Source organism: Choristoneura fumiferana, chromosome 7, assembly GCF_025370935.1.
Source record: "Choristoneura fumiferana chromosome 7, NRCan_CFum_1, whole genome shotgun sequence".
Classification (NCBI taxonomy): domain Eukaryota; kingdom Metazoa; phylum Arthropoda; class Insecta; order Lepidoptera; family Tortricidae; genus Choristoneura; species Choristoneura fumiferana.
Window position 1 is genome coordinate 18,720,663 of NC_133478.1, and position 22,790 is coordinate 18,743,452.

A 22,790-nucleotide genomic window follows, 5' to 3' on the forward strand; every position below is an offset into this window, starting at 1 on the left:
AATGATTAACGTATTTGAAAAAGGTACTTATTGTCGGTCGTAAAATGTTTAGTGACATAGTTAAGAATAAGATCTAAAAAAATGCTTTTGATTTGTGTTGTAACTATTAATCGTTATTATTATTACTATAAATCAACCTCTAAAGACCAGCAGGTGGTTGGACCTTGTGCAAGGTCCGCCCGGATTGCTACCACCATCTTACTCGCTAATCCTGCCGTGAATAGCAGTGCTTGCATTGTTGTGTTTCGGCGTGGAGAGTAAGACAGCCGGTGAAATTACTGGCATTTGAGGCCTCTAGGTTGGCAACGCATCTGCAATCCCCCTGGTGTTGCAGGTGTCTAAGGGCTGGTAATCTCTTACCATCAGGTGACCCACTTGCTCGTTTGCCATCCAGTCGAATAAAAAAAAGACAAATTGCCGTAAATCGTCAATAGGGCCTTATCACACTAGCGATTCGCGGAGAGTTGAAAGCGAGGCAAGCGAGGCGCTGCGAGCGTATAACGATTTCGCCGCAAGCGCGCAAAGATGTCGCTGCTGCGAGTGCATGGCGAGTTCGCTGCTTTAGCGCCATATTGTAGACTTTCGTATAATAAATAGGGCGTCTTCGGCGCTAACGCAGCGAACTCGCAGCGACATCGTTGCGCGCTCGCGGCGATATCGTTTCATGCTCGCGGTGAAATCGTTACGCGCTCGAAGCGAACTCGCTGCGCGCTCACCTCGCTTTCAACTCGCCCGCAAATCGCTAGTGTAATAAGGGCCTAACTGGCTACCGCTTAAGGGTGGCCAGTTATTGATGATTTACCTTACTCTAATTAAACGCATTTTATGATGATTCTTGACGTTTTTACGCGCCGACAAGCACGCAATGGGCCCGCGTGGGAACTAATGCCCAAGCTCTCTCATTCTGAGAGGAGGCCTGTGCCCAGCAGTGGGACGTATAGGCTAGGATGATAATGATGATGATGACGCGCCGACAAAGTACCGACGTCCGACACGTCTTCCAAACGATACCGAGCGCACAGAAAGCATTCAAGAGCGGCACCGACAATAAGGTACCTTTCTTACTAAACTTTAAAGGATGTTTTAACTCATAAAAAATCGATTTAAAAACTTGTGTCTCTGTCAAATTAAAATATAGACCCTGCTTATTAATATAGAGTAAAAAAAGAAAAAATGATTATTTTCGACATTTTACTTCAAGCGCGATTATCTCGGAAACTAGAACCGACAACAAGGTACCTTTTACCAGATAACGCCACATATGTTTATGACATCTTGATAACGTACATATATGACCTTGACTTCATACACTCAGTCAGAGAAGTCAAGGCTCTTGTGGATAGAGAAGGTGTTAGGTCCAAGAGGTGTATTAATTAGAGATGAGTCAATTAGCCGTTTGTTGTGCAGTGACGCGGCCGCGTGGTCGGCGGTCCGGCACAGAGGCGTACGGGTACACGCGCCTCCTCGCACACAACAACACGCATCTATACATCGAACAGGTTTGTTATACTAATAATACAGTACGATTACTTGGACACTTGACAGATGGGCGTGCCTTCAGTCAATTTTCAACTTTGACGTCATACAAATAAAATATTTTTACATAATTTGTAAACGTGGGTAGCGGTATACTCAAAAATGGCTTTATTTGTATGACGTCAAAGTTGAAAATTGACTGAAGGCACGCCCATCTGTCAAGTGTTAACTCTAATTAATCTGTACAATAATATCTTGACAATTGACTTAGCTCCAAATTAAGCTAAGCTTGTACAGTCATGTGCAAAGTCGACACGGCCAAAGTTACAAACATATGGATTATCACCATCATCATCAGCCGGAAGACGTCCACTGCTGGACAAAGGCCTCCCCCTTAGACCGTCACAATGAACGGCAACTCGCCACTTGCATCTACCGGTTTCCCGCAACTTTCACGATGTCGTCAGTCCACCTGGTGAGAGGCCTGCCAACGCTTCGTCTTTGTAAAAATATATAAACACGATTCTAATGTTAAGTGCATAAAGTCGTGTATACGTATTTTTCTAACTTTTCCTGTAGTGTGTCGATATCTTTGCACTTGACTGTACTATATGGGTGGAAGACAACAGATAGACATAGATATATAGTTAAAAGTAGCTGTTACCCGCGTCTCCGTCCGCGCAGAAGTATGAAAAATAGTTTAAGTCTTATTCTCAGACCTACCGAGATACACAAAAAATTTCATAAATATCGATCAAACCCTTTCGAAGGAGTTTTGTCACAAACATTTTCGCCCCGAGAATTTTATAAATTAAATACATACAAATATCCAACTTGATACAAATATCATCATTCATCATACAAATACAAATATTTGTCCAACACGGGGATCGAAGCCGCAACCGCTAGCTTCGTAGTCAGAGTCACTAACAACTTAGCTACCCGGTCGTCTATGAATACAGTGCTGTCTCTTTTTCTGGTTTTTCTGTGCATCCATGTCTCAGTTTGTATTTTTCGATATACTGTTTTATATTGATTTTGATATAAATAATCCTAAAACGACCAAATTGTAGATCCGACTCTGTTAATTGCCACGGTCGTTATGATAGCTAAGTTTATGCAAGATATGCGTGTTCATGCAGTTCCTCCACCTCCACACTGTAAGAACACACACTAATCGCACAAACCCATTTATCACCACCACTACGCTACACTGACGCGTTTTGAACACAACCAGAGCAACACAACCGTACACCATGCTACCAGATGTTAGACTAACAAACCACAACAAACGTTTTCATTTGTCACTTTCACTCTCTAAGTACCCACCTATATTTTTTAGCAAACAAAACTACCCACAAAATATTAACAAATTTTGAATCGTCGTATAAAACTACCTTGAATTGTTATTTATTTAAGGGAGAAGATACTAAATTTACCTGTTCATTAATAATAGACCCCATACTGTTGTGTGTTGTTCCAAGCATTCCAGAACATCCAATCCTAAATATCGTCACTACTTTGAAAAAATCTCGTATCTCAAATCAATACGTCAACAAAATTGAACCTTGACCCAATGGTCATAAAGTGTACTCAGAAAAGTTATCCATTTTGAGATACGAGTTTTTTTTTAAGTAGTGACGATATATAATCTTAAAGTTTTTTTTTCCATTCATAGTATTATGCTACTCATTACAACCAGATTAAAATACAATTTTTTTCCAGGTGGATGTGGAACAACAAGGCAAAGTGGTGGACAGCTTCTGGCTCATCAAGGACCACCATGGAGAATACCATTACTGATGTTTTGGACAAAAACTCGAGAGGAGCCTTGATGATCAAAAACGAGCAAAATATGTATAATGCTTTAAATAATAATTATGATACTCTTAATAATAATTATGTGAAAATTGTGTGCCAAAATTCACTTTCCTAAGTTACTTTAGTTAATAAGAGGTACCGTACCCGGGCCGTAAAGATTGCACATCGGTCTTTGGAAAGAGACTGGCTAATTTCGGCTTCGTAGAGCGTTGTCACACACTACTTATGTGACGGTTTTCAGTCGTACAGGTGCAATAGAGTAGGTACGGACGCATTTAGATGAAAATATATAAAGTTGTTGAAACCCTCCCAAAACTTTAAATTGTACGATGGCATCTTTAGGAAAAAGAGGGAACTATCCTTTTTCTAATAGTTGCAACAGCTCTCTATAGATATGTGAAGTTTACATGTCATTAATTTGACGTAAACTAATTAAGTCCATAAAGGTGCCGCATTTATTTGGTATAAAACGTCACTTAATAAAATATGATGATTGATGGACGGTGGCCAGTGTTCGGGAATCGTCGTGAACTGCCAATTGTCTTTTTCCGAAGACCGATGTGCCGATTTTCCGAAGGTGTGTGAGAGGGTATTCAACTTCTAATAGTGTATGTAGACATCTAAGTTATATTAAATATAATGACCCGGATAACTCACGTCTTAAATCGAGTTTAGCTCGACATGTTTCGGGCTAATCCGTAGCCCTTCGTCTTCGGAGCAACGCGACTCAGCGGCTGCTGCAACACGCGCACACGTGCACGCGTGTTGCAGCAGCCGCTGAGTCGCGTTGCTCCGAAGACGAAGGGCTACGGATTAGCCCGAAACATGTCGAGCTAAACTCGATTTAAGACGTGAGTTATCGGGTCATTATATTTAATATGAGTGAGTCTCACGGTAGTTTCATGTTCAAAAAGACATCTAAGTTTTCTAGATCTCCATTTAATACGTAAAGAGCTGCGACTTGTTTGAGCCCGTTCCTACTTGTCGGCTTTCAGGCCCGTATTTTAATCGGATGCTTCAATGGTAGAACATATATGAAGTTATTTATACTTGTCAGTCACCGATTTCGTATAGGAATGACCGACATCTCAAAAGAAACACGCGACAAGTGGAGGCGAGCTCTTACTGTTGCCGCCCGAGCATAAAATCCGCTAGCTAGATCATTAACTTTCTAAGAACAATGTATTCATCTATACCTAACTCACCAGTTCTCAAACTTTTTTTAAAGTGGATAACCTATTTGAAAACTAAATATTTGCCTTAGCACTGAAATAGTCAAAACTACTTATCTAATGGGACGTTGTACTCGGCAATCTTACGATACAGCATAATTAATCTTTTTAATTATGGTCAGTAATTTTGCGGAACTCTCGCAGAAGCTTCGCGGAGCCCCAGGGCCAGATTCAGTATAGGTAGCGCCACCAGAGTTGAGGTCACGCACACAAGATCATGTCGTGTCACAGCGGGATTTTGACATTCACTCATTAATTTCATTCATTCTCCTTTTATGCAATCTGTTTTTTATCTAGTGTGTGCTATCATTCACTTCAACTCTCGTGGCACTACCTTTATCATTATATTCGTCCAAACTGTCGGAGTGACATAGGGTATATAATATTTCAAATTTGCTTTCGTGAAAATTTAAAAAAGAATGGGGATAAAAAAAAATTGTCATTTTAAAGAGGCGAAATATCACTAGATGGCGTTAGTATGGCGAGGTCCGTTTGACGTTTGCTTGTTGCTTGTGATTGGTTAAATAACTAAATGAGGACTGATGTTTGAGATTCGCGCTGTCATCGTTCATCCACCATTACCTCTCATATTTCGTTGTCTAGATTTTTTTTACCGTACAACGGCAAAACCTACTAGACACTGGCAAAATGAGGGCTATCGTTTTTTGTCTCACTAGATGGCGCACTGTTGCGTGAGGTTTTTAAGTATGGCTTTCAAAGTTTGTTATTACGGGCGTGAAAACAAAGTTTACATTAAAATCATATTTAATACACCTTGAAACCTTACCATAAAAATATCGAGCATGCCACAGTGTTGCATCTCCCCGTTTTGTTCGGAAAAAAGGGAGGACAAAAGGTTTCCGAAAGACAAAACTGTCTCAAACCCACACATTAATTGCCCCGGAACGCATATTTGCCATAACTAATTACAGATATTGCAAAATATTCACAAAATTATTCTAATTATAAATAAACCCGCGTAGCTCACCCAAAAACTATGAGATTTGACATTTCGGAGACCTCACGCTACACTAGCGCCTCTAGTGGCGAATTCATACGCGATAGCCCTCATTGTCCTCCAATGGACAGAGCCATATTTTTCTAAAAAACCAAAAAAAAAAAACTAAATGAGCCAATCGCAAGCAAACGTAAAACGGATCTCACGATACTAACGCCATCTAGCGATATTTCGCCTCTGTGAAAACCCACATTGTGTTTGTATAAAAATACATGCTGTGTATTTAGCTGTATAAATAGAACAGGTTTGAACTCTTGTACCAGTGAATAAACTTATGATTATGAAAAATAAAAACAAAAACCATTAGGACTCTTATTTGACTCTAAACCTTTCCCTAAATGTCCTCAATGAAATCCAAATCCTTTTTTTTCGTTCCGCTGTGTCCATTCATCTATAACAAAAAATTGTCTGGCGTCATTAAAATGACGGAAATGGCGTCTGTCTACGCGAATGCTTCGCCATGTAAAGTTAGTTCCATTTCCAACCACCACGCGTGACTGTGCAGTTAATGCACGGCCGACCCGGAATGTACAAAATAATACCCGTCCTAATAATTCATGTTATATGTAAACAAATGACACAAGGGTACGAATTATCAGTTCGTGTAATATTGTCTTGTCTAACGTACATTCAGAGTCGGCAGCTCGGCAATTACTCGGTCGTATGTTAGCCGCACCAGTTGTTCTACTACCATAAGTCATAACTATTGGACAGACGCATAACATAGACTCCTACATCATCAGCCGGAAGACGTCCACTGTTTATTTATTTGTAAATCACGCCAGAACGCCACAGTAAACGACAACTAGCCACTTGCATCCACCGGTTGCCTGCAACTCTCGCGATCGACTTTTCGCCCCTTCACCTTCACCTTCACATTGCCACATCAAGTAACATATTCTTCGAGCTATTTATGTCGGTGACCTCAGTGTCGACGCAAAAAAATAGAAAACCAATGAAGGCGTCACTTCCTACGCAACCGACACATATTTGACATAAAATGCTTCAACATGGCATAAATTCTATATGAAAATATTTAGTTCTTCCCTTCGTGACACGCATACTACGAGTATAGTAGAACCATTTGATTCCCTGACCCACTGTAGAACGTTCTCACAGTAAGTGTCATTGAATGAGGGCTATCGTTTTTTGTCTCACTAGATGGCGCACTGTCGCGTGAGGTTTTTAAGTGTGGCTTTCAGAGTCTGTTATTACGGGCGTTAAAACAAAGTTTAGATTAAAATCACATTTAAAACACCTTAAAACCGTACCATAAAAATATCCAGCCACCACAGTGTTGCTTAGTCCCGTTTTGTTCGGAAAAAAAGGGAGGACAAAAGTTTCCGAAAGACAAAACTGTCTCAAAACACAGACATTAATTGCCCCGTAACGCATAATTGCCATAATTAATTTCAGGTAATGCAAAATATTCGCAAAAAAATTCTAATTATAAATAAACCCGCGTAGCTCACCCAAAAACTATGAGATTTGACATTTCGGAGACCTCACGCTACACTAGCGCCTCTAGCGGCGAATTCATTCGCGATAGCCTCATTCCCTTGTCAAGCAGTGCGATGTCACATGTTCTACGAAAAGGTTCCACAATGGGTCTTGATTCAGTTGGTTCGATAGTACCTACATCAGCAGCAGTCCTTCGTGTTGTCTGTTTGTAGGTTCTTAATAATATTGTTGTGTCTTGTGAATAAATGTATTTTCTTTTTTTTTACATGTCTATCTTGTCGCAGGGCTACGGTGCACATCGTGACGGGCTCCGCCGGCTGCCAAGAGGGCCGCGACCGATTCTATTGTAAGTAAAGTACCACCCTAGTGTACAGTCAGCAACATAAATATAAATACAGCCAAAGTTCAAAAAATATGTATACACGACGAAAATATGTATACATATTTTTGGCACCTCAAACGTATGTGTATTTTTGTGGCTGACTGTACCTACAACACCTTATATTATCACAGACAGGGCTGGCCTTAGCCAACTTCGCGCCCCGGACGAGTCATGCCTTTGGCGCCCTTTTGGATACGACAAGCGACAAAATGACGCCCTATACTAAGTCGCTACTATACGAAGTGCAAAATTCGAACTTTATCTTGCCGTCCCGCTGACGCTTATATTATTTAATACGAGAGTGAGAGAGACGGTACGATACGAACTTCGAGGTTGTGTTTGTTAAGTCGGGTCTTCACTGAGTGAGCCGCCTCGGTGCGGTTTGGAGCCGTGTTAAGCAAAATCATACCTCATGCGTTTGCCTCGTGAGGTGACCCACGCAGTGAAGACCCGGCCTTAGACAAAATACTCATATATAATAGTTGATATGCTGAGCCTAGTTTTCCTTCCCATCGATAAAATTAGGTATTCGAATTATCGATGGTCTAGAAGACAAATGTACTAAGTGCAAAATTTTGCAATTTTTTTGACAAGACCAAACGACATTCAAATTTTGCACTTAGCACGTTTGTCTTCAATCTTCTTCAATCTTGGTCATCGTTATGTAAGTTGAGGTGGCGGGCGCGGCGTCCTCTAGTAGTACCTGCAACGTCGCCCCAGGGATATACGATACACATACACAACAAATCCAAATCAATAAATATGTATATACATAACAAAAGCCGTGGTGGCCTAGTGGTTTGACCTATCGCCTCTCAAACAGAGGGTCGTGGGTTCAAACCCCGGCTCGCACCTCTGAGTTTTTCGAAATTCATGTGCGGAATTACATTTGAAATTTACCACGAGCTTTGCGGTGAAGGAAAACATCGTGAGGAAACCTGCACAAACCTGCGAAGCAATTCAATGGTGCGTGTGAAGTTCCCAATCCGCACTGGGCCCGCGTGGGAACTATGGCCCAAGCCCTCTTGCTCTGAGAGGAGGCCTGTGCCCAGCAGTGGGACGTATATAGGCTGGGATGATGATGATGATACATAACAATATTTAAATAAACTAACTATAACATACATACGCAGGACGACAGATAGTGCTCCCTAAGCATAGACTTGAAGATAGGCAAGGTCTTAGCGCGCCTTGAGTCTATCGGCAGGGATTCCACAACCGAGTGGCCATTTAAGCATAAACATAAAATCTAACCTGCGATTTGTAAAGCGTACCTAAAACTATGCCGCTTTGTTTCCAGATAACCCCTACAAGTGGTCAGCGGTGCGTTCGCAGGATTACGGCTACACGCGCTTCTGGGCGCACAATCACACGCACATTTACATGGAGCAGGCGAGTCATACAATAGCCTTACACCATCGCGATGTTTGACGTTGGGTCCCAGTTTGGTTGTACAGTCGGCGTCAGATAGTAGCGTAGTAAGTAGCGGCCCAGAGTGCATGTTCTGATATTTTTGACCACCTTGGCCGCACCGAAATATTTGATGGCGACTGTACCAAAAAAAAAAAAATTGTTGATACAAGCTTTTTGATAATAGCCGTGGTGGTCTAGTGGTTTGACCTATCGCCTCTCAAACAGAGGGTGGGTTCAAACCCCGGCTCGCACCTCTGAGTTTTTCGAAATTCATGTGCGGAGTTACATTTGAAATTTACCACGAGCTTTGCGGTGAAGGAAAACATCGTGAGGAAACCTGCACAAACCTGCGAAGCAATTCAATGGTGCGTGTGAAGTTCCCAATCCGCATTGGCCCGCTCGGGAACTATGGCCCAAGCCCTCTTGTTCTGAGAGGAGGCCTGTGCCCAGCAGTGGGACGTATATAGGCTGGGATGATGATGACAAGCTTTTTGTGTTTTTAGGGTTCCGTGGCCAAAATGGCAAAATCGGAATCCTTATAGTTTCGCCGTGTCTGTCTGTCTGTCCGACCGCGGCTTTGCTCAGGGACTATAAATGCTAGAAAGCTTGTAATTTTGCACGCATATTAAACTATGCCGATGGAGCCGGCCGGAGCCAAGATAGGGAAATGAAGCGTTTTATTGTTCATGACAATAGTGCTGCTAGCGGTACACCCCGAAATTCAGTAAAAAGCTGCACATGGTGTTAAAAGCATGAAAATAGGAACGATTAATCTTTAGGCCATACGAATCAATTTGACCCGTAACACGAAAGAAAAACAAAAAGGAGAGGAGTTACGTAATCTTTTTTGTATGGGAAAGAAGAAGAAGAAGAAGTATTTTTTTATATATATTTTGCCGCTCCTGCCACTTCCCTTTCTTGCTCGCTCGGCGGCCGGCGGCGCACTCAGTCACTCACGCGCTAAATGTAAATATTTTCAAAATTGCTTTCTTGGAGTTGGATATGAGGCTACTACATATCATTTTAGGTATATTTTACAAATAATTATTTAACCGTATCATATCTGGAGGAGCTCAAACTTGGTATGTTTTGAAAATGATTTTACTTAATTAAAAACTAGTGACTGAAATATAATAATGTGATATATTTTTAGAATTGGCTTAGTAAGCCCTTTCATTAGACACACGGGTTTCAGTACAATTTTTTTCCTATACAAAAAAAAGATGACGTCATAACTCCTCTCCTTTTTGTTCGTGCTACGGGTCAAATTTATTCGTATGGCCTAAAGATCAATCGTTCCGATTTTCATGCTTTTAACACCATATGCAGCTTTTTACTGAATTTCGGGGTGTACCGCTAGAGCTATTGTCATGAACAATAATAAAAACGCTTCAGTTCCCTTTTCCTGGCTCCGCTGAGAAAGTTCTATGCTATTTCATTTCAATACTTGCAACCCATCCTCGCACATCTCTGGTGGAAATGGAGCCTAAGGTTAATTGAAATTTCTATTTTTTTTTTCTGTCACAGGTGTCCGTGGACCTGAAGGGCGAGGTGATAGACGCGTTCTGGCTGGTCAAGGACAAGCTCTCGTTCAACCATTGACCATCGTTTAGTTTGTCTATTCAAAAATAAATACTTTATATTTATACTGATTGGACCAACTTATTAGATAAATGGAGAAACTTGTTTTTTCCCCTCAAAAGATGTAGGTACTGTACCTACTGTATTTTATTTTCGTTCATACTTCTAACAATATTAGGTACTTACTTATGTTAAATTATGTTGAGTTTGTGGTAATAAATGTGATGTTTATTGAACTTTTATTTTTATTATTCTTGAGTCACGAATCGATCTTTGCTCGCGGTTGGAGATGGTCGCTCTGAAGCGATAAGGCCGCCAGTGCTTACCTTAGAAAAAAATATTTATGTACAGTCGAACAAACAAACAAGCCGTGGTGGCCTAGTGGTTTGACCTGTCGCCTCTCAAGCAACGGGTCGTGGGTTCAAACCCCGACTCGCACCTTGAGTTTTTCAAAATTCATGTGCGGAATTACATTTGAAATTTACCACGAGCTTTGCGGTGAAGGAAAACATCATGAGGAAACCTGCACAAACCTGCGAAGCGATTCAATGGTACGTGTGAAGTTCCCAATCTGCACTGGTCCCCCTTGGGATATATGGCCCAAGCCCTCTTGTTCTGAGAGGAGGCCTGTGCCCAGCAGTGGGACGTATATAGGCTGGGATGATGATGATGATGAGTCGAAGAAATTGAATCATGACCCAGAGTAGAACGGTAGAACCTTTGTTTTTTTTTTTTTATTCGAATTGATGGCAAACGAGCATGTGGGTCTCCTGATGGTAAGAGATCACCACCGCCCATAAACATCAGCAACACCAGGGGTATTGCAGATGCGTTGCCAACCTCGAGGCCTAAGATGGGATACCTCACGTGCCAGTAATTGCACCGGCTGTCTTACTCTCCACGCCGAAACACAACAGTGCAAGCACTGCTGCTTCACGGCAGGATTAGCGAGCAAGATGGTGGTAGCAATCCGGGCGGACCATGCACAAGGTCCTACCACCTGTAAACCACCTGTCCTTGTGCTGCTAATGTCATCTTGACATCTCATACTTTTGTCAAGTAAAAGTGAAATTGATTATTAAAAGGTTCCTGCACCCTGAGTCATAATTCAATTTGTTTAGACTGTACTATCGAACCAATAGAATCGTTACCCACTGTGGAACCTTTTCTTAGAAAGTCATAGTGGCACCGCATTGCCTGACAAGGTAAATCATTATGTTATGTTTTCTTATTGTGAGAACGTTCTATGGTGGGTCAGGAACTGCTTAGGTACTTACTATATTATGGTGTTCAATAAAGGTGTTGCAGAATTGTACGTTATTTCTTATCAGTTTTAGAGTTCCTTACCTGTCTCAAAAGGAAACTAAGGAACCCTTATATGCTCAATTTGTTCTCCGTCTGTCGTCAAGGCACTTTTTTTAAACAAGCTGAAATCAATATCAAATACTTAGGCCTGCTACTCCCTGAAGTAGTGAAAAAAAAATCTATGTCAACGCAATTAAAAGATACAGTCATTGAAAAAGGTGTTTGACCAAGACGCAGTCATTGAAAAAGGTGTTTGACCAAGACACAGTCATTGAAAAAGGTGTTTGACCAAGACGCAGTCATTGAAAAAGGTGTTTGACCAAGATACAGTAATTGAAAAAGGTGTTTGACCAAGATACAATAATTGAAAAAGGTGTTTGACCAAGATACAATAACTGAAAAAGGTGTTTGACCAAGACAGTCATTGAAAAAGGTGTTTGAACAAGATACAGTAATTGAAAAAGGTGTTTGACCAAGACGCAGTCATTGAAAAAGGTGTTTGACCAAGCTAAAATCATCGATTTTTCGTCCACGGACCTTCCCACGTAGCAAATTTGAAATCGTTAGAGCCGTTTCATAGTTACCTGATATATTCAAATATACAAGAATTGCTCGTTAACCTTTTCGCCGCCACGTCAAATACAAAAGACATCACCCATACGCCAAGCTTCTATACTGCAATGTCTAAAATTGAACGAAGGTTGCTTTTGCATTGAAGTAATGGACGTATAATCGTGAGCGTCGAAGGTTAAATCCTACTAATATAATATTAGAAATAAAAATTAAATAAGTTAAATCATAGTTAGTTTAAGTTAATCTTTCATAGTTAGTTTAAGTTTCATGATGAATTGGTCATTAAGTACTGTAATGTCATGTAAAACGTTTTTATCAATAAATAAATAATAAATGCGAAAGTTTGTGAGTGTTATGTGTGTTCATATCTCATATACATAGTGTTACTCCTTCCCGCTAAAACAGCTGGATGGATTTTATGAATATGTTGATAGCTGCACATCTGGAATACTTAAAACAAAGCGTCGGTGATACTGCAAAACCGCGTAACTAGCATTTTCCATAAGGTATAATTTTCATTGTCAAAACAGTACTATGTTAGTTAGTACTGTTCTGATCAGACAGACAGACAGACAACGGGACAGGTGAAACTAAATAAAAGCATGTAAAATAGTATATTTTCAATTTAATCATTATTCTAATACGACATCCGTAATAAATTTTAATTCAACAGCTGTTGCAGATAACTTTAAAACATAATAAAGAAAGTAAAATTGTCAAGAAATTGTTTCTTGAGTTTAATTATTTCGATAAACAATCACTTGAAATAATCGAATACAATTGTGTACACGTAAAATAAGAATGAAATCAGGTTCCTTATAACTATGCTGGCTTTTATAAACAACCAACTTGAAAACAGCACAGTGTTATCACATCATTAAAATTGACAGTCATATGAGTAATTGTACAATCACACTGATTCCTATTAAAATTAAATCAGCAACTATCTCTTTCCTCTCTGCTTGCTGTTTATGTGAGCGAACATTGCATGTAAGTTATTTTGCAGATTCTTTTTCATATTCTTGAAGTTTTGGTCCGGTCTGCGGGGTTTAACCACTTTGTTTTGAATCTTGGGCTTTTTGCCAACCGCCGCAGGAACCGTCTGAGGCTGAGCCGAGAGCAATACTTTAAGGAAATTTTCATTTGTCTCTTTCTCATACACCTTTGCTGCTAATCGAAAGAACTCACACATTTTTTGAGCTAGTTTGGGGAACACCCCAACGGTACAGTTCCTGCTATGGTCGAATGGGTCCTGCACGCACATAGCCGTGTCTACCTTGAGAGGCATACACAACTTGTTGCTCAAATTGTCTTTGTACAACTGAAACGCGTCCGGAACATCTGTCAACTTCTTAAAGCTTTCCCGTACTATAGGATAACCCAGAAATGGAGATATTATATTCTCGTCAAATCTAAATGTGCTATAAAATGAGAAGAATCCTCCTACAACATCGTGAAGAGATGAATAATTGTCATTTGGGTGATGACACTCTTCAAAAGCAGTGTTCCAACCATCTACTGGATCATGGGACGGGATTTCTTGCAACGCCAGCACTGATGGCAAAATATCTATGTGCTGTAGATAAAAGATGACCAGTAAAGTCAAGGCATAATTTGGCATCAGATTGGTCCCCGTTAAATGGTGCACCTTAGACCAATACTTGACTAATATAGCCAGGTCTTGAGCCCTTTTATCCAGATGCAACAAGTAGCATATTAATTTACTATTCCTGACTCCGTTCGGGCTTTTGAAACTCAAATCGCAATTCCTCCTTGTTGGGACATGGTAGAACTTCACTATGGGGACTTTTGCTGTTGCGATGGAAAATAATTGTGCAAAGATGTGGGACCGTCTACGCAGAATGTTCCTGGCTGTGTTCACCATCTTGTCGCCGGGCCTTTTGTACCAGGGTGGTATGTGAACATAGCAGTCCACATCACTGGTTCTGATTCCCATCCCCGTGACGATGGAGCCAAATGGTATGACCTCACATCCTGAAACATAATATTTAAATATTGATATAACTATCAACCTGCTAAAATTATTTGGGGAAAATCCAAAGGATTTATATTATACAGAAACCAGCACATAAATGTAAAGTAATTCATTGATGGTATTCAGGGTCTGCGTCTGCGACCCTTGGGATCGCTCTGGGTCGTATCGGGTGCAAAATGTCTCCATTGCTGCTGTTTAGTGGGGTACTGCACGAAAGGGCATGGGTTTGGTACCCGTTAAAATGGACTATACAAGGTGGGAGTTATTGGTTAGTATTTATGACAACATTTTTTATAAGAAGGGGAAAACGAGCATGCGGGTCACATGATGGGAAGCAATCACCGCCGCCCATGGACACCTGCCAACACGTTACTTTGTACATGTTATCACAGTTGAGTCGCCGACCCATCGAGAGATTGATAGGCTCTTTTTTAAAAATCCCTAAGCTGTACCGCTCCGGAAGTATTCATTGATTAAGAGCGTTTATACCTGCTGAGCTGGAAATGTTGCATTTTTGTTAGTTTTTCTCGATTATTCCATAAAAATTGAATGAAAACTAATAATGTTGTCTGATAGAACACTTCTTAATATATAAGTTAATGTGTCTACTCCAATAATTATTTGAGACTTTTATTTTCTTTAAAAACCGGTCATAAACATTAATTCGTTTTTAAGGAATATAAAAGTCTATCACGAATAATTATTGGAGTATACACATTAACTTATATATTTTATGGAATAATCGAGAAAAACTAACAAAAATGCAACGTTGCCAGCTGAGCAGGTATAAACGCTCTTAATGTCATGTGATAGCTGTTATAAGCTAAAACTGAGACCAAGCCTGTGTGGGTAGTGGTTAGTATACATAAACAAATTAAGAGGATTTATAATGCACTGCACCTGGCCATTTTATCCTCAGTGTGTCCTCCACGTCTCGGAACAGAAAGTGCAGCCCCTCCACCTCGTCTCTGGACAGTCTCACGTAGCTGAACAGGCTCTGCACTTGACCCTCAAAGTCCCCCTCCAAGCGCATCCAAGAAGGGTCCAGGACATCATCTAAACAAGTAATTGTTTTAGAGGAAACATGCTATTATTTAAACACGACGCCACGCCACGTCGTCCGACGCGTGTTTCTATTTGCACCTGACCATAATAAATATATGGGACAGATTAGTACAGTCACCAGCACCAATATATGACATAACAAGCGTGCATAAATATCTGATACAACTCTATTTCTAGGGCCGGAAGGATGTGTCAGATATTTTTAAACGCTCCGCTGTGGTAGATATTTATGCTAGTGACTGTACTGCGTTACAGGGCGTGTGCAAGTGTGGCGTCGGGTTTTAAATAGTATGTCCGCACCTTTAGTGAGTTTACATGACACAGTTTCTTTTTTATGTTAAAAAGGTGTATTTAGATTAAACAAACAAAAGAGCATTATGTATACGATAACCTCAGACTCGACTGTAGACCCCAACTGTCTTTTTTTAATTTTAAGTTACTTTAATGAGAATCTGAAACTTGTGCATGAGACTGTTTTTCTTGGTCTTACGTTGGATCGTAATTTACAATGGAGCCCGCATATTTCTGGTCTTGCTGGTAGATTGAGCTCTGCCGCCTATGCTGTACGAAGAATCAGACAATTTACCAACGTTGAAACTGCCCGGCTAGTTTATTTCAGTTATTTTCACAGCATAATGTCCTATGGTATGCTGATTTGGGGCAAGGCAGCCGACATAGAAACTATCTTCATTCTACAGAAGAGGGCAGTCCGGTCTATCTACAACCTTGGCTCCGAGATTCACTAAAGAGAACGCTTCAAGGAGATAAACATCCTCACAGTAGCTTCACAGTATATACATGATGTGATATTGTATACACACAAGAATATCGAGTCCTTTAAAAAAGTGTCAGACGTACATGATATCAATACTCGTAATAAGCACAAGCTTGCCGTTCCAAAATTCCGTTTACGGAAAGTAAGCAAATCTTTTGTGGGAAACTGTGTGAGATTTTACAATGAAGTTCCTGTAGAAGCATGGAAATTGCCACACAACTCTTTTAAAGAAATACATAAAGAGTGCACTTCTGAAGAAAGCTTACTATAAAGTTGAGGAGTACTTATGTGATGATGCGACATGGCCTAAACTCAAAGCCGATGAAAATTAGGATGTTGATGTGTAATGTGATGTATTCGTGTTTGTGTATGTGTGTGTTTTTATGTCGGTGTATAAATAAGTGTTGTGAAGTGTGACTTGGCAGTGTCCCGGCGCATTTCGTGTCTAGTTTCTGGTTCTGTTGCCGTTGTCCACGTTGCAGAATTTAATTTAAAAATATTTATTGGTTTGACATTTGGAGACCTTATACATCTCCCTTTCTTTATTTTAATAATTATTTTAAGTTTTTGACATTGGAGGCTTTTTACACCTCTGAAGATTGTATAATTTGGTTAATTAAATTAGTTTACTTTGACATTCAGAGACTATATACATCTCTGAATTATTTAGATTAGGAATTTTATTTATTGTTAACTCAGGGACTTTCTACATCCCCTTGCTATATAGTAATTTTATTATTAACTCAGGGACTTTATACATCCCCTTGCTATATTTAAGGCTGTATATTGTTAAGCTTATGGATTTTAAACGTGTATATTTTTAGTTTAATTTCTAGTCACAGGCCCGCGACGTCGAAGCTCCCAAGACGATCCCATAGAGCTTATGGGAACGGAAGCAATACCATGCACTCGGTACCGCTCTGCTTTCAGAGCATGACATGAGTTCGTGTGAGCTAACTTTGGGGCGGCAGACGTGAGCTTGCCTTTGGAATCCAAAAGTTTAATGGTTACTTGACCTGAAATGTAAATTTCAGAATTAATTATTATTATTATAATTATTATTATTTTTAATTTATGACGGTGGAAGCAGTCTACACTTCCACTGAACGTAGATTATAGTTAGAGTTTAGTTTTGTAACTAAGGGACCCCATACATCCCTGTATTATTATTATTATTTTGTATTTTCTTTTATTTCATTGTATACTGTAGTTTTTAAGTATTTTATTGTAATTATTTTATGTTGAAAAAATGACTTTCTGCCAAGTTTCTTGCGGCGCATTCTTCTTGGCAATGATGGTCTTTCCGAAAGCGCTGGTAGTTTTAAAAAATGACGTGTAAAAGTGCCCATTGCGGCCTATTTACTGAATAAATGATTTTGATTTTGATTTTTTTTTTTTTAATGCAATATACTTACAAATAACTACAATACAATACAATGACTATATTGTACACCAGAAATAGTAAGCGATACAGAAAACAGGTGCACAGAGAGAAAATTACAACCACCTTACAATTAAGTACCTTATTTATTTCCAAAAATATTTGCATGTTATCCTAAGCCAGTAATTAGTTGATTTCTAATTCTACTATGTAATTTTTACTTGTCAGTTGCATTTCATCTTTTTTGAAGAAAATCAAAACTGGCAAAATCAAGACATTTCAAAGTCAAAGTTGAAGTCAAAATATCTTTATTCAATTTAGGCTATAACAAGCACTTATGAATGTCAAAAAAAATCTACCACTGCTTCGGAAAAACCTCTGTTGAGAAGAATCCGGCAAGAAACTCAACAAGGTATTTTTTTTTAAACAGAGTACATTTAATTGGCTTATGGGTCAATCAACTTTTCTTTATTTATTATTCTGTCCTATTGCCCAGGAGACAACAGTGACAGAGTTTCTTAAATGTTATAATAATTACGCTACTAATGTGCTGAGGAAAAAATAATGTGCTTGTATTGTTACAACAAAAAATTACGCAGAAGAATTCTAACCACAGAAAGCACATAGAAGGTCATGGTTTAAAGAGTTGACTAGGGGCCGTACCCATGGCCAAAAGGTACAAAAGTTGATTGATCCTCCCCTATCAATCACACTCCTACATCAAGAGTATATCAACTCAAAATAATCCACAATCTTATTTTAGACCTTTCTTGAATGTAAATGAACAAACACAAGCTTATGGTTAAGATCCAAAGCAAATAAATAACTGATTACTAGCAGGTGGAACTGTGATTAAATGGTACCCAAATTAATTGTAAAAACAGGGTACTTGAAAATATTTACAAGTGAGCCCAAAGTTCTTTGACACATTCAGTGCCAAGAAGCCGACAATCCAGTTCTTTGTTCATAGCCAGTTTATGCTACAAAGCACAAAAATGCTGCTACTAGTCATGATGTAGCAATATGTGGTTGTGAATATATCAAAAATTGTATTATTTTTTAAATAGAAATTGTTGCCTGGAAGAGAACACAAGTGATAATACCGCCTATTAGATAATAGGCCCAAATTTTAACCTTATTTTAACTCGCTGTAATGTTTAATGATGTTCAATAAAGAATATGTATTGCAAGGTATAAGTATCATCACATCATTCCAGCCTATATACGCCCCACTGCTGGGCACAGGACTCCTCTCAGAACAAGAGGGCTTGGGCCATAGTTCCCACGCGGGCCCAGTGCGGATTGTGAACGTCACACGCACCATTGAATTGCTTTGCAGGTATAAGTATAATTAAGTTTTATTACATCATAGGCTATCAGCACACCTCGGGAACCCGAGACACACTGAGCCAGGTGTTGAAGTGCACTTCTTGAGTCTGAAAGTATAACCACCTTGATCTTTTCAATAGTCTGAGCATATAAAAGAGTTTCATATATGGCAATGAGCTCTGCTCTCATTATACCGATTCTAGAATCCAACTTAAATTGCTTAGAGATGTTTAACTGTGGATCAAAAAATGCAGCCCCCCCAACCCCCATACTCTTGGATCCATCCGTAAACAATTTATAAAACCCATCATTCAGCAACTTACTGTCTATTTTATATGCATATTACAATACTACAATACACATGGCTCAACTCGAATCACCCTTGGCCAATTTTTTGTATACAATGCATAATTTGTTTTGTATTTAAGAATTCATGGAGCATACAAATAAATAATGAAAATTTACCTTCTGTCATTCTGTCGACTATTATTTTGATTCAAGCATCAGCCAGGCATCATTTTCATTATGCCCTGAAATATGTAAATAAAGGTTGTTAGATAACTGGGCATGATTCTCTACCCTTTTGCTGAATTATATTATTAGGAATACTTTCTAAGTTTTCTTGCTGGAGTGAAAGTAAAGGTTTGGTTTTGGATATCAATTGTTTTAGGTTAGGTAGTTAGTAACTTAACAATAAAGTTCAAAATATTTATAATATTAGCTAGGTAGCCTAGCTTGTAGTGTATAATGTACTTTCTGTAAATTATTGGTCAAACATTTAACATGCAAATATCATATTTTTATCATTTCGTTCGAGACATTTAAAAATGTAACAATAGTTCTGGTTTCAGATAGCATAGCGTAGCAGAAAATCGTAAGAACTACCTTGCTTTCGTTCCTACTCTAATAAAATTATATTTTATTCCAAACTTCACATCACTGACATCATAAATTCATAAAACATAAATTTTATTCCTCAGCATAAAGAGGAAATGAGGATGTTTTTTGCCTATAAAAAATAACAAGGCTTGAATTTAAGGCTTACTTAACCTAGCTAGATATCATTTTTGTATAAAATAAACAACTTTGAAGTAAAATACTCACTTGTCAACAAAAATAACAGACATTTTGTGTTGTGTAGCCCTTTGACAGCCAAAAATTATGGATGGCGGTGGCACAAGCGGTGGTGAGTATTGTTTGTCCTCTTTGGGTTTGTTTGTCGTGTGATGCTACGATACGATGGTACAATACAAAGTACAAACAAAACAAAGCAAAGGTAAGGGGTTGGAGTGAGCAACAGGTAGTATATTTTTATCTCACTCTAACATGTTTCACGTGCAGGCGGAAGTTTAACATGTAAGGTGGTGGTGCTTAGCTTATCCCTTCGTGTGGCAAGTTCCCGCTCCCGGAGAAAAATAAATAGACGCATTATGGCGGATGTCATTTTTATATTAGCGCATATGTGGCATCTGTCCCGTTCCGGGACACAACTATTTCGCGCATCTGGCGGCCGCCCTGCTCCGGGAGAGTAGCTAAGGACTTTTTTAAACGTGCATTTAGGCGGCTAATAAGCATTCTGCACTGCTCTAACTTATACTGAAGCTTAATTATAGAACAAGGATAGACTACACTGCAACAGCCACGTCTCTCTCAGAACTAATCTTGAAACATGAGTCACTTTATAACACCGGCGGGACGCGCCTGATAAGGCCCACATTTAGTAATGCTCCTACTCCTAAAAAATGTATGGAGTGAGGTGATTTTATGACTGTATGTTTTAAATTAGGGTATAGTATTGTAAACAAAATACAAATATTAATGAGAAAAAGTATCATTTATTAATTATGGTATGGTATATCAAGAATTGGAAAAATACAATGACCATATATTTACTTTACATTATTGTTTTATTTTCACACTTTATACATATTTACCGTATGCAATATGATAGCGTACTTAATTAAGAATCTAAAATGCTACATTTTATTACGCTTTTAATACATAAAAGCAGTAAAATTTAAGTTTTTCTAAACATCGAAGACTAGTTTAAATTGTCCTTCCTAGACCTGTGCCAGATGTGGTAAAACTTGCAAAATGGCGGCTGCCATATCTAGCCTTTCCCCTTCTCTCCGGAGCAGTACAGGCGCCAGATGCGCGTAAATCAGCAAAATGGCGGCGCCAGGCGAAGGGTTATGGAACCAAAATAAATCTCTCTTTCTTGTCAAAGAATAAATTTATTTTGTTTTCTTTCTTTCTTAATATAATTTTTTGGTCCTCGAAAAAATTTGGTATCGTTACGACACAGACTAAAGTATTTTTTTAATTAGGTATTTATTAAGTTGGCATGATTGATTAAAAATTGGGGACCCCCCGAAAACCTCAACTTGTCAAATTATAAGCCACCCATAGATGAGAATTTTATTTTTATCCTTTCTTATTTTACAAGGCCAATCATTTTTGTTCCCATCCTTTTACATTTTCTTACTATCTTACTGCACTTAACACAGGCACGCTCAATGTACGGCTTCATCATGGGCGAGAAAACAAAATAAAATCAAACAATTTCGAATTTTATTAAGCATGTGTTCTCATTCTAACATAGCAACAGTAAGTTAGATATATTAAATTCAAATATCTATGCAAGTCACGGTATTCGATATGGAGAATAAAATTACAACAGATAACAATGTCGATATTATTCACGGTTAAAATTAGAAAGAAGATAATAGATTCCACATGTGTACATACCTACTACTTATGAATGTGGTTTGATGAACTGCGATTATTGCTCGGAACGACATTGTTCCAATGAACGTTTCTGGATACCTTCTGTATCAAAATTGTCCGCGGCCAGCCATGCTTGCATTGCTGCTTTATTTCGGGGCCATTCACTGTCCAACAGAGAGAACCAATTTGTATCACGTGATCTGCCTTTGTAGATCACGGCCTGGCGAAAAGTGCCTTCGAACTGAAAACCCAAGCGAAGAGCAGCTCGACGTGACGCCGCGTTTAGACTATCGTTCTTCCACTCATAACGGCGATAACCCAGTGTCTCAAACACATACATCATTAAGAGGTAGTGACATTCTGTCGACATTCGGGTGCGCTGCAATAGCGATGAAAATGCTATACATCCAATTTCAATTACGCCGTTCTTGGTATCGATGCGCATTAGAGCCATCGTACCCAAGGGCTGGTTGTTTTTCTTATCGATAACGACAAAATGCACTGCATCCCCGCTTACTTCGATTCTTCGCACGTATTCCATAAAGTCGTCCTGAGAGCGAAAAGTGCCGTCGAACATGTACGTCCAGAGGCGTCCATCATCCAGTGCGTAGGCTTGATATAACTTGGCGCCGTGAACTGCAGCATTCACCGGCTCCAAACGGCAATACTCCCCCGTAAAAGTGATACGTGCTGGCCAAGGTCGCGGCGTCCACCCCGGCAGCTCTGGGCCTATATGTTGTCCGTACTTATTCAAGCGTTGCGACATTTTAAAATTTTTGAACAAATTTAATCTGCGTGCTTGATAATGAATAGCCCGATTTAAAAAGTCGAATAGTTACGGCGCTTCACATGTAAAATTAATGATTATTATTTATGATATATAACGATTAGTTGCACGCTTTTCGTAATGCTCGCTATGAATTACAAATGCTCATTGATATATCTTATAAAACAATACTTGTTTTTACTGTGAGTGACATGAGAGCTTCTGTCCAATCGTCCATCCAACGTACAAGGGCACGCCAGCACGATATAAAAGTCAAATATAATCAAAATGCTGCCAGTTAAAAATGGAATTCCCCCAAAATCCAAGGAATAACAGTCTTAAATATGAAATTGTATTTGATAAAGCTTTTAGCCGTGGTATTTTTTTTAATGGTAAAATATGATAAACGCATAGCATATTTTTGAACAAATGGGGTCAATTGGAACGCACCGTGGGTGGTAAGGAACGACTGTAGGGGTCAATAGAAAC

General features: G+C 39.2%; 2 protein-coding genes and 1 long non-coding RNA gene across 7 annotated transcripts in view; 2 read left to right on the top strand and 1 right to left on the bottom strand.

The window, feature by feature from the left end:
- The window catches only part of LOC141429816 (acid phosphatase type 7-like), a 33,581-nt gene extending 22,961 nt beyond the window's left edge, over positions 1-10,620 (top strand). Inside the window, exons 8-10 of the mRNA XM_074090368.1 lie at positions 7,293-7,354; positions 8,691-8,782; positions 10,331-10,620. Of these exons, the coding sequence (XP_073946469.1) occupies positions 7,293-7,354; positions 8,691-8,782; positions 10,331-10,405 (229 nt within the window). The 3' untranslated portion in view covers positions 10,406-10,620. The remainder of the gene's footprint in view (positions 1-7,292; positions 7,355-8,690; positions 8,783-10,330) is intronic.
- LOC141429817 (uncharacterized) lies at positions 1,418-3,389 on the top strand. The gene is made up of 2 exons (XR_012451578.1): positions 1,418-1,499; positions 3,202-3,389. It is a non-coding gene; the product is annotated as an uncharacterized lncRNA (long non-coding RNA).
- A 2,250-nt stretch (positions 10,621-12,870) lies between the features above and the next one.
- LOC141429822 (speckle targeted PIP5K1A-regulated poly(A) polymerase-like) lies at positions 12,871-22,532 on the bottom strand. Of its 5 annotated transcripts, none has more exons than XM_074090380.1 (4): positions 21,557-22,531; positions 19,274-19,338; positions 15,159-15,314; positions 12,871-14,257 (listed from the first exon to the last, which is right to left on the bottom strand). In XM_074090380.1, the coding sequence occupies exons 2-4, from the start codon at positions 19,281-19,283 to the stop codon at positions 13,206-13,208; spliced, it is 1,218 nt and encodes a 405-aa protein (XP_073946481.1). In that variant the 5' UTR covers positions 19,284-19,338; positions 21,557-22,531; the 3' UTR covers positions 12,871-13,205. The 5 variants fall into 5 exon arrangements, with proteins under 5 accessions (XP_073946481.1, XP_073946479.1, XP_073946482.1 ...); XM_074090378.1 differs by lacking the exon at positions 21,557-22,531 and adding an exon at positions 19,913-20,154; XM_074090381.1 differs by lacking the exon at positions 21,557-22,531 and adding an exon at positions 19,694-19,866.
- Positions 22,533-22,790: the final 258 nt, after the last annotated feature.

Coding starts and splice junctions, on each gene's coding strand:
- LOC141429822 (XM_074090380.1), bottom strand. Junction 14,258..15,158: donor ACTGAGGATAAAATGGCCAG/GTGCAGTGCATT, acceptor ATTATGTTTCAG/GATGTGAGGTCATACCATTT.